At 40.8% G+C, this 12,110-nt stretch overlaps 1 protein-coding gene across 6 annotated transcripts in view; it reads right to left on the reverse strand.

Annotated features, from left to right (window-relative positions):
- DYM (dymeclin) overlaps positions 1-12,110 on the reverse strand; it is a 317,249-nt gene that overhangs the window by 254,969 nt on the left and 50,170 nt on the right. For all 6 annotated transcript variants that reach the window (XM_072952333.1, XM_072952335.1, XM_072952338.1 and 3 more), the window contains one exon: positions 5,117-5,189. In XM_072952333.1, the coding sequence (XP_072808434.1) occupies positions 5,117-5,189 (73 nt within the window). The remainder of the gene's footprint in view (positions 1-5,116; positions 5,190-12,110) is intronic.

A 12,110-nucleotide genomic window follows, 5' to 3' on the forward strand; every position in this document is an offset into this window, starting at 1 on the left:
GTGCATTACTTTGGTCCTCAACACACTCCTCAGCAACAGAGTAGACAGACCTCATCCCAGGATGAGATGCTTCCTCTCAGCGGCTGGCCCCTCTACTACAGCGAAGGACAATGTGTATTAAACCATCAGCGTGCCTCGCTGTTCCTTCAACGGCTACAGGAGTTGGTCTCCAAACTCCATTATTTTCCTTTACACTTAATAAACAGAGAACCCTGAATACAATCAAACGTTTAGTCTTTGTAATATTTAAGTCTTTACTCCATCAAACGACATAGCTTCTCCATCCCTAATCTCCCACAAACTCTGCTCTAATCAAACTAATGCACTTGTGATTCTCCAAGCACACTGTACACATCCAGGAAGCCCCCTGCGGCTCCTTTCTGCCTCTTCGAAGACCCAGCCACAGCTCGTCAGTACAGCTCAAGTGACTGTAGCACTTATCAACTGTTCCTCTTATTGGGCTATTTTCCTATGCATCTGTCCACCTCTAAGTTCTTCCAAATCATGCCCTTCTTTGCCCAGGGTCCAGTAGAGTATACACACATAGTATATTCATAATATGTTTTTTAAGATGAACTTAATGAAAAAGAAATTACTATCCTGTGAAGGGATAATCTGGGCACTACTGAGACACAATACTGATTGTCCCTAAACTAAATGGCCCCACACTACTCAGCATTTATAGCCAATTAAGCTACCATTTCCTTAAATACCGTCAGATGCCATTTCTCAGTGTTTTGGTTTCTAGGAGCCTCTTTCCACTGTTAATATCCATAAGACACCTGGTATTTATAATACAATGTACCAACTGCAAGGGGCTTTGAGCCACTAACCTGCAAAGGAATATGCCTTCGCACACTACTGTGTTTCCATAAGATCAGATGATGAGAAACAAACAAACGAAACGCTTTAAGCCACTGAGTAGCACACCTGTGCCCCTAGGGATTTACACACTCACCAAACATTTTCTGAGTCTCCCACGTGCCCAGCGAACCTGAGTACTAGGGATACAGCAGTGAGCAGGACAAAGGCTGCACAAGAGCCCTTGTTTTCATGTAGCTTTCATTCTCATTTTATTTGAGAAATAACAGGTAATATGAAAAGCAGTGATAAGTGTCAGGACAAAAAAAATGCGTGATAAAGGGCAGAAAACGAGAGGCGTGCTATTTTAGGGTAGTCAGAGCAGCTGTTTCAGACTAGTAGAGCTTTGAGCAGAAGGAAGCTTGAAGGATGTCAGGACATGAGCCATGCAGATATCAGAGGGAAGACATTCAAGGCAGAAGAAGAAAGGTCAAAGGCCCTGAAGACAGGAGTGGATCGGCATGTTCCAAATGAGCAAGGACACCAGCATGGCTGAAGCAGAATGAGGAACACAGACAAGGTCAGATCACATCAGACAGCCCTGAATTCGAGAAGCTGACAAAGCCCCACTACAGAAAGACACACCCCCCGGGGAAAAGACAGTGAAGACAGCTAATTATGAGTACCTCATCTTTATCAATATATAACATAAAAAAACCAGATAAAGTTTCTTAGATTAAATTATAGAATTGAAAAAGCTGCCGATTAGGGCCAGGCTGAGAATTAAGCAGCCCCAATCATCCTCACTGAGTTCACAGGTTGAAAAAGGAGAAGACAGACAAATGGGTCTCAGAGGAAGGGGCTGGAGCCAAGAGAAAGGCCCACGCAGAGCAGACCTCACAGGAACCTGCCCAGAGTGGGCACCCCAGAGGGAAGGAGTGGGGCTTGCTCTCAACAACAGCATACAGGTAAGAGTCACGGCTTTGACAAAAACAGTCAAAAAGACAAGGAAAGAAATCCAGTTGAAGTTCTCAAAATAACTTTAAAAAGCATCACAAGCAGTCCTCAAAACTTAAGAACTGGGCCTGTACAACCTAACTGCCTTCATGGCCAGGGCCCCACCTAACCTCCACCGCTGGGCAGAGTCCTGGGGCCGCATTCGGCCCTCACAGCAACACTGCAAGACCAATCCAGTGTCACAAACTCGAAGTGTCATGCTTTCAACTCTGGCCTGCGACCATGTTCCATTACGCTCTCCATTAGTGTCTTGAGGACATACTTTACCTTACCTTATTCCTTTCCCATTCAACTCCTTGAGATCAAGAACACACAACAATTAAAGACAAGGTTTTCCTTTTGGAAGACATTTTAATTCTAGTGGATCAACCCTATATACACCGAAAACTGTCAAGTCATGAGACTGAATGACTTCATCTCTCTTTTAAATACATACATAAATGCTGAGGTAGGGAGTTAAGGAGGGATTCCTGAAGATGTGCGATTTTAATCTGACTCTGAAGAGAATTAGCCTTTTATCAAGAAATCCAAACCAAGAAGCAGTAGCCACTCACTACTTCGAAGCCAATTTTCATTACAAATCAATTCCTACAAATTCTGGGAGTTTAAACTGCTGCCGTTGATCCTGTTCATTTAATAATAAAGTATCATTTAAAACATCTAGATTTCTAAATATCTATGTTCTTAGTAATCACCTGCTTTCAATATTAACAGAGTGATTTCACAGTCTCAAAAGAAACGTTTAAGCTAGTTTTGAATTATCCACAATGGCCATCAAAATAAGATTTCTCCTGCTGTTCACCTGCTAACACAGCACTGGCTCACCAGTGTTCAACGTCAATGTTTATGGCGAGACTGATGGTAGTCAGGTGGGCCTAGAGCATCCGCAGTTTTCATAGGTTAGTATTCCTCCTTAAATTATAAGCTGATCCATAACACTGCACTATAGTTATAGGAGATGAAATATTTAAAGAGTAGTTTGGTTTCACATGGAAACTGTTACTAAGACAAACCTTCTTGTAGGATGGAGTTCCAAGAACATTAAATCATAAGAAATTGTTTCAGCAGCTGGTTAAAACTGAGTGTACATAACACAAGACATCTGGTTGTCTGTGCATCTTCAGTTCATTTAGAAAGTATAAACACATTAAAACACTGAAATGTTTGATATATTACAACACTGTCTGCTTGTTCCCCAAGAGTGTTAAGTGGCTGGTCTATTCACTGTATTCACAGTTTTATTTACTATCCAAAGGGATTTATTATTTCCATGCCCCTTAACTTCACCAAGAAGTTATCAACAACAACAAAAACAAAAAGTACATGCTCATGTAGGATGTATACAGAGTTGCTGGTATTTGGTAATGATGTAAATGTAACAGATGTGGTGCTATTTTTAAAATTAAATTAGGAACCTACAAAGCATCACACATACTATGACAAGTGAATAGCAGTATACGTGTTGCCTTCCCAGGTTTGACCACTTGTAACAGAAAGCTAAACACAGACGTTAGCCAAAGTAAGTGTTCGCTCTTTTCACCTAAGAAGATAACCGAAGATAAAGCCATCTAGGGCTGGTATAGTAGTTGCATAAAATTATCAATACCCCACGCTCCTGGGACACGGTTCTCCGTGTGTGGCACTCAGCATCATAGTTTCAAGCTGGCCCGAGCACTGCAGCACTGCCTCCACATCCAGGAAGGAAGAGCAGGGCAAAGGGCAAGGAGCTGAAGGTACACGCCCTGCAAGCTCATGACTTCTGCTTATGTGTAACTGGCCCCAAAGATGTCACGGAGCCACATCTCATGCCCAAAGCTGGGCAAACACTGCCTCCCTAACAACACTGGAGGGGAAGGCAAGAAAGGGTATATCGGGCGTGCCAACAGCTGTGTCTGTTACAAGAGTTCAGCTTGCCCGGGATGGTTTCCCCGGGCCCTTCCCAGCTGGGTGAGTCCTCAGTTGTCTCAGCCCTCCCTGCCAACTGCACATCACGAGACGAAGTCACAACAGGGTTTGCTGGTTCTCATTTCTAGATCTGTACAACTCTGGATGCTGCCCTGCGCCCAACAGAGACCAGGAGCCTGTTTTCTCACAAATACTTGTCTTTCCTTTTTGGGCCATAGGCAAGTAGCTTCCAACGACACCCCTATACGGATTGAGAGTCTGTGATGATAAATTTTAACATCTACCCTTTTATTTCAAAAATAATTCCTTTAAAAAAAATAATAATTCCTTTAGAATATGCATTCTCAATGGGGAGGGGGTTAGCAAGATCACCCTCAAGCAGGTGAAAACTGGTTCTTCTGGGGTGAAAAATTTCATAGATATTATGATGAGTGGCTCTCCAAAAGGCCACAGCACATAAACAGATACTCAGTATATCTAGGGTGTTCAAATTTCATTAGGACTTCAGACACGTAATTAAGAAAAAAAATTTCTAAAAAGACTCTCAGAGAAACAATTAAAAAAATAAGGTTGTGAGTAACTGCTTTAAAAGCAACAAACATTTTAATCACATAGGAAACTGCATTTAGATGTAGTGGCAGAAATCTAGTTATAAGAGTGTAAACAAACAAGGGTCTATTTTTCTCACATGAGAAGTCAACAGGACCAGGGAATTAGTAGTTGGTAACTTTGGTTCAGTAGCTCATTGACATCAAAGCAGAATTTTCTGTGAGTGTCTTAGCTCATGGTGCCAAAATGTCCAACACAACTCTAAAAAGACCCTGTCCACATTCCAGAAAGCAGAAAAGGGGCTGGCACATGCACACAAAAAAAGATATGCCCCCTAGATGAGTCAGGTCCCCTTAAAGACCTCTACCCATAAGTTTCACTGGAGGGCTTCCCCCCTACATCTCAGTGACCACACCTAGCTTCAAGAAAGGCTGGAAATGGAAATCTGACCTCTCCAAAAAAGGCCAGATACAAAAGCAGGAAGTAAGGAAGGAGGAGAGAACAGAGTATGGACAACTAGCTGCATCACCACACATGTATGAATTTCAAACTGCTTCTGTCTGAAACCCTTGTTTACAGAGATTAATCTACATCGGTGCCTGTCACATGCTTAACATCACTGAAGAGTTTATTTTCCTCTAAACAACATTAAATTCTTGTCTGATGATGGGTAGTCAGGGTCTAAATATTATCAGGCAGGAGAGATAAGAAAGAACTGCATGGATGTACAGGGAAGGCATACATGAAAGTACTACACCACGACCCACAAACTGTTCAACATGACCAATTACCATCTTCAACATACAAAGAAGATAAAACAAATCCTGGCTTAGCCAGAACTTACAGGAGTGGAGTATCAGTGATTAACTGCATCAAACAGCAGAGCAATTCTTCCAAAAGATCTTCTGAGTCAGAACCTGGTAAAACACATAAAAAATGTTTCTTTCTTTTTTCTTTTTTATTGAAGTGCAGTCAATTACAATGTGTCAATTCCCACAAAAAGGTTTTTAATGAAGTAGAAAATAGAATTCAGTTGTTTGGAAGTTCAGTTTTCATTCCTAATGAGAACAAGAATAGTTATTATAATAGAAAGTCACAGACTTGAATGTTGACCTAGGAACAAAATCTGTATCATGAGCAAGTCCGTATCTGTTATAATCTTCAACTAGTATAGGAATTTTGAACACCAGACATTAACTGTATAGCTTTTAATGCTTGAAGGTATCTATGACTCCTATAAGCCAGTAGTTTTCAAATTTCTTATACTGTACTACGTTTTTTCAAATACAATCTTTAAGTCAAATATATAAAATAGATAAAAACTCAAGGTACTCCAGCTGTTTTGTTTGCATCAGGAATAGAATACCTGGACCTCCTCCTCCAACAAATATCTGACTGGACCCTGACCTCCTCGATGAGCTTCAAAGCACCTTCTCTGCTTCACCGATCACAGGCTGGTATCCACAAAGAGGCCAAGCGCCTCTTCACACAGATCCAAAGACAAAACGGCGTTCCCAAGTCACAGAAGTAGTAAGCAGCAAAGGGAGGCTGCAAATTACCATTCCAACAGTGACACTCCTCTGTCCCAACCTGCTGTAAACTTAGTGACCTTCTAACTTCCAAAGCCAATCGGTATCTCAGGTGGCTCCTGGCGTTGGACACTACTGGCACCTACTCCTTCATGAATTTGTTTCCTCCCTCAGTTTCTGCGCCTTCTCTCTAACCGACTTTTTCTATTCATTCCCAGCACCACCTCCACAGAATACGCTTCAAGCCCGGCATGTTCCTCAGAGTTCCAGCACTGGGGTTCTTCTTGTTTCTCATTCCCTGTACTCTCCCTTCCTCAGCATCACGTACGTGCCGGTGATCCCTCAATCTACGGTTTTCCTCTTGGCCTCTCCTCTGCACCTCACCCCTTCACGTCTGGTTATCTACCAGCCACCTCCCCCTAGACATCTCCCTAGTTCCTCCACCTCAACCTCTTCAAAACAGAACTCATCTCTCTCAACACTGTGAATCCACTTATTTGTTCTTCATTCTCCTTTTTGGTGACCATGTCAGTAACCCAGGAAACCCAGACTAGTCTCTCTTCCTCATCTTTTTATAACCAATCTCTAGGTCCTTGCAATTCCACGGTCTACCTCTCTGGTATTTCCTGTTTCCTTAACTCCTTGTCATGCTTTCATTCGTCATTTCATCATTTTGGTTCAGTTAAACAAATTTCCTAAATTAAAACTCATTCTGGAACTTCTTTAAACCTTCTTACCTAGTATTCCTACCTCCAATTTTACTCTTCTCCAATCCAAACTCCACACTGCTATCAGAGGGAGCTAACTAAATTCCATCCTTTCATTCTCCTGGCTTAGCTCTTTTCAACTGCTTTTAGCTGATTACTAAACATCAGAAAAAAATCAAAGCTCCATGCCAGACACTTCAAAATACATGCCCTGCATCCCTTTCTACCTTCATCTCCCACCATTACTCCCTTCTCAATTTACATCCTTGCAACACCAAGCTACCTGCCACGTGCTACATTATGCTCCCTCAATAACATTCTCTCTGCCTGGAATGCCCTCCAACAACAAAAACCCGATTTTTTTAAAAAAGCCAATCTTTATCCATCTGAATCATCCTCAGTCTTCATCTCCTCCATAAAACCCAACTCTCTTTGCTCACCCTGAATAAAAATCACCATCCACACAGCATCTATGCCTTGGGCATCTGTTATTGTATATGTTGGCTGCATTATACCATAGTTTCTGAGTACTTGTAAAGCTGACCCCGGGTGAACTTTGTACTTCTTAAGGGTAATGACCAATGGAGTTTGACACATAATGTACACTGAATATGTGTTTGCTGAACCGAACACAGGTGTCTAAGTATAAATCTAGTGGTTACTTCCAAAACATCAAAGCACTTGGAATCTCAAAAAGAAGTTTGGCAATTCTTTTTTTCTGGACCACAGTATCACCTGGTATTCAGATATCATGAAGAAATTCCTCCCTGCCTTGCTATAAATAGAACTAGCACAGTAACCATCTGAGAGGTAGGTACAAAGCTTGAAGAAAATATTAAATCACACTGAAGACACCAATCAAGGCTAAAAAGAATACACAGCAAGAATCAGGCTCAACAACCACATTAAATTTCCCTCTAGAAGTGGCAGGCTTAGCTCAACTAGTGAAGAAGGTCAGAAGAGCTAATGAAATCTCTCATTGCCAACGCTGTCCAACATAACCCAAGCCAGCTCCAACAAGCTGGTTTGTTGGCATGTAACATCTACTCAATACGTGTTTGCTGAACTCTCATTCCCTGACTTACCCTACAGAATGCAGTGACCCAGACCCAGCAAAAACATTTAAGATCACTCACTGATCCCCTAAAGACCATTTCAGAAAAAATAAGTGGGACCGTTTAATAACATACCCCTGGTTCAGCCAAGCAGCCAGCACAGTTTTTTAATTACAGGTGCGGGAACTAGCACTCAGGACTCACAGATGGTGCCTGACTGGATTTTTTTTTCCTCCAGGAGTGTAGACACATCTGATTTTCAAATCTTAAAATGGCAGCAAGGATCCTCTCTTTGGTTCCATGTGCCATCTTAATCATGACCTCCACCAAGCCTACAGCTGGTGAGTTAAGGAGTACGTGCACAGCTTCGTTATCAATGTGGTGTAATAATGAAAATGATGATACATACATCTCATACAAGTGCAATGCAGCATCTCAAGGCCAAAGCTCTAACAAAAGACGAGAATAAGCAAATTCCAGCTGAAATCTCTGACGATTTCCATGTACTAAAACCAAAACATTCCTGCATAATACTATATAGTTTGGGGGGTTAATCTAGAAGCATATAACTTGCATAGCAAGTGAAGAGTTACAAGATTTGACTGCCTATCAGGTTTTACATTAAGCAAGTCACACATACTGCATTATTTTCCAAGCAGCATTTATATCACTTAGTTTTCACATGAGGACACGCATCTCCTAAGTTTCAAAAAAACAAGTAAATATAAAACACACCTGCAAAAATTACAGTAACACACTCATGCATTTCTCACAGGAAGGGGAATCGTAAAAGCCCTTGAAACGTGCAGGTCCGGGACGAAGTAAACTGATGAATAAAGGACTCTGTAGAGATTCAGTGTGTTCTCCGTATTGGGAAGTGTTACAACCCAGGGTTGTTGGGTTTTTCTTTAATCTCTTAAGAGTTTTAAATTGCCTCTACAGCTCCAGTCAGATATTTTAATATTTTAAATCTTAGCTTCTGTAAGATAACATTCAGAGGTAACATCTCCTGAGTTCTGTACCCTTGGAGAGGCATGCTCTGCGAGTTCTAGTCTCTCCAGCTCACGCTAATCCTAACGTTGACTCTTAAGGAGTAGGTACGATCCTCATCATTTAACACACAAGGAAATCAAGGCTCAGACAGGTTAGTTTACTTGCAGTAAAGTGGCAGAGCTCAGACCTGAACCCAAATCTAGATCCCCACAGAAAGGGGGAAAAAAATCTTACAAATTATTTTTGAAGACCTGTTTCTATACAAAACTGGGGAAAAAATCCAGTAAACTAACCCATGTTTCTCCGAAGACCCTAAACACATTCCCTGGTAAGTAAGTACTATGAGCCATAGTAGCAGAGAGATCAGAAATTCCACATATTAGTTTACACATCAAGATGACATACTATATACACCTTCATCAAAACATACTCAAGTCCTTGACTTAAATATACTATTTAGAGATAATCTCTCCAAACAAGAAATAAATATAAACTCTTATTATGAATATTGTGCAGAACAAGGGCACTGAAATCTCACCCCATCCTGGGGTTCTCCCGCTTTAAAGCCCTAACGCACTTCCCTGGTCCCTGTGAGTATCACCCGAGGAAGGGAGAAAGACGAGAAAGCAAAAAGAGAGACAGAAAGAAAGGCAAGATTTATGGTCCCTCACGGCTCTCATAAGCTGCCCCTGAGACTCAGCTGGGGACGGTCCTGCTGGTGCTTTCTGTTCAGCACCCTTTCAGTATCACATACTGAGGTAGAACTCTTCTGTTTTGGCCTTCGGGAGAGAACCAGAGATAATAAAATGCTGTTATAATCAAATACCTTCCATTAGAGTTGGAGGAGCAGGTGGGAAAGAGAGAGAGAAAAGAAAAATTTTTAAAGCACTCACCGGAGAAAGGGGGGAAAAATCAGCACTGATGGAAAACAAAGCAGCAGCCAGAAAAAAGAAACACGTGGGCTACTTAAATCAGGTTACATGTAGTTATTAAAAGGAGTATTAGAAGATCTTTAAAGAGCTAAGCATTGTTGTCTTCTTTGCATTCAGAAAGTCACGCTGCCAGTTTCCCAACGCTGCTCAATACTGTGTTGATACAAATACAAAGACTCCAGCGCTGGCTTGGGCAGCACGGACACTAAAGCTGGAACAGCACGCTGAAGATCAGCGTGGCCCCTGCACAGGGACGGCATGCAAATTCTGCAGCGTTCCGTATTTTTTTCAAGATTTGCAGATACAAACTACTATATAAAAAATAGATAAACAAGTTTATACTGTATAGTACAGAGAACTATAGTCCGTATCTTGTAATCTATAATGAAAAAGAATATGAAAAGGAATATATGTACATATATGTATGACAAACATTATGTTGTACATCAGAAATTGACACAATACTGTAAACAAACTATACTTCAACTAAAAAATATAATTTTTAAAAAACTTAACACAAGAATTGACAGGTCTATACTCCAAAGGTGCCTGGAAATTCAGAGCAAAACAGACTTCCTTAACATGGAAGAAACATAGCTAGATTACACTTACTTACCACCTTCTATTCAGAAAACCACAATATGGTCTATGTCACTGTCTATTTTAATTGTAAAGCTAATGGTGGAATTATTCTAAACTATTAAAAGTCGTATTTAAACTTCTAATTAGCAAAATCAAATGCCTCCATAAACTAAGGAAAAGCAAATGGACTCACTGTTCTCTAACTGGTCCACATCTTCATGCATCACAGTATTTATAAACCTATGTCTCACACCATTCCAATAAAATCTGCAATGATTCTGGTCGACTACCATTACTGTGGTCAAACAGAAATGCTTCTGATTACCCTCAAGGATAATATAGCCTACCAGGTTTCATAATAAAATGTGCCTATTACTAAGGATTAATTCATTTTGTTTCACTGATTGCATAAAAAAGAAAGAAAGGGAGAGAGAAGAGAAATATCACAAATTGCACTGTAACCTACTATATGACCAAAGGATAAGTCAGGAGCTCCTAGAAGCACTTTTATTTTTCTGCAAAGTCACACTGCAAGTCTTTCATGTTAAATATTTCAAAAGAATAAATCTGCACTTTTTTCTCTAGGTCACATTTTTCACCTATTGTGGGGCATTTTTTTCTTTTTTTCTTTTTTTTTTTGCATTACTGATCTATAGCTAATGAAACTGAACTATTAAGCTTTATATTAAGATTTAAAAAAAAAAAAACAGAAATCACTTACCCACCCACCACACAACTTTAGGTTTATCTCTTGAGCTACAGTGGCCTCAGGCCCAAGGGACTGAGCTCAAGCAGAGGAAAGAACTTGGTTATGGGGCAGAACTTCAGCCATGAGCCATGGGGAAAAAAAATCAAAGATACTTTCAAAGGAAGGAGATTTACCTCCACTGCACTTAGTAAAACGAATACACCATGGATCTGGAAGGTAATTCCAAAGAGTTTCAAAAGGGTTTAAGCCAGAGAGGAATGGAAAGGAAACTAGGTTTCTGTTTGTTTTGTAACAAAAAATTTTAGTTGTCTGTTACCTTTAATTAACATGTAAATAGACAACATATTCTATAATTATATTATGGAACTATCTATCAACAAAACAGATAAAATTTTTTGTCTGATGCCTAGGAAAGAACTTCTTTTCCCATAAATTTCCATCTCATATTTTTTTTTCTTCTATTTGTTTTGGTCGCACAAATTTTAAGTTTTCTCAACAGTATGAGATCCTTGTTTCCCTATTTACCTGCTGGGGGGAGGCAAATGCTGAGCTGTTCCAATGAGGGGCACCCGAATGTCAGTTTCTCTAAGTCTTTGCCTGTTTTGGATTCATGTTCTCTGGAAAAGTATCTACTAATCTTCTGGCAGGAAAGGGAGTAGGGTGGGTGCCAGCACCCTAGAGGCCAAATCAGGACTTCCAGTTGCAGCCTTTTCTCTCAACCCTGTTCTCAGCACGCCACCCCCTCCACCGTGCCTGAGATTCACACAGGGAGGCCCTGCTCGTACAGTCCCTACAGAGAACAGATTGTGGTGTCCAACTGGGGAGGGGGTGGTCTCATGACTACATGACAGGGGGAGTCTGGGTCTCTAACTGCTTTTTTTCCATCAGTGCCCCTGGTTGCCTGCCTCCTAAGACAGAGGCACTTCCAACTCCTAAGCTTTTCCAGGGCTCTGCGGCAAGAAATGGCTTTCTTCTGGGGTTCTCCAACCCCAACGGCACTTAGCACTCAGCGTTCGCTGATCAGTTTAGCTCATCATTACTCAATTTTCCAATCTGCAAATGTTATTAACACGTGTCCCCCTCTCTTTCCCTTTAACCTAATGAATTCATAGCTTGTTAAAAATCCCCTTACTGATATTTTACTGGGGTTTCAGGAGAAAGCAAAGATAACCACGTATGTTTAATTCACTATGCTTGAGAGCGAGTCCTACAAAGTTGATAATTTTTAAAAATAAATTTATACTGAACTACTTTATGCCAAGGAAATGAAGTCAAGCAAGTCATTTACCTGGACTTGACAAGTCCCTAGTCTCTTTCCTCCTCTGCACAAA

The sequence above is a fragment of the Vicugna pacos genome, chromosome 30 (genome assembly GCF_048564905.1).
Source record: "Vicugna pacos chromosome 30, VicPac4, whole genome shotgun sequence".
Taxonomy (NCBI): domain Eukaryota; kingdom Metazoa; phylum Chordata; class Mammalia; order Artiodactyla; family Camelidae; genus Vicugna; species Vicugna pacos.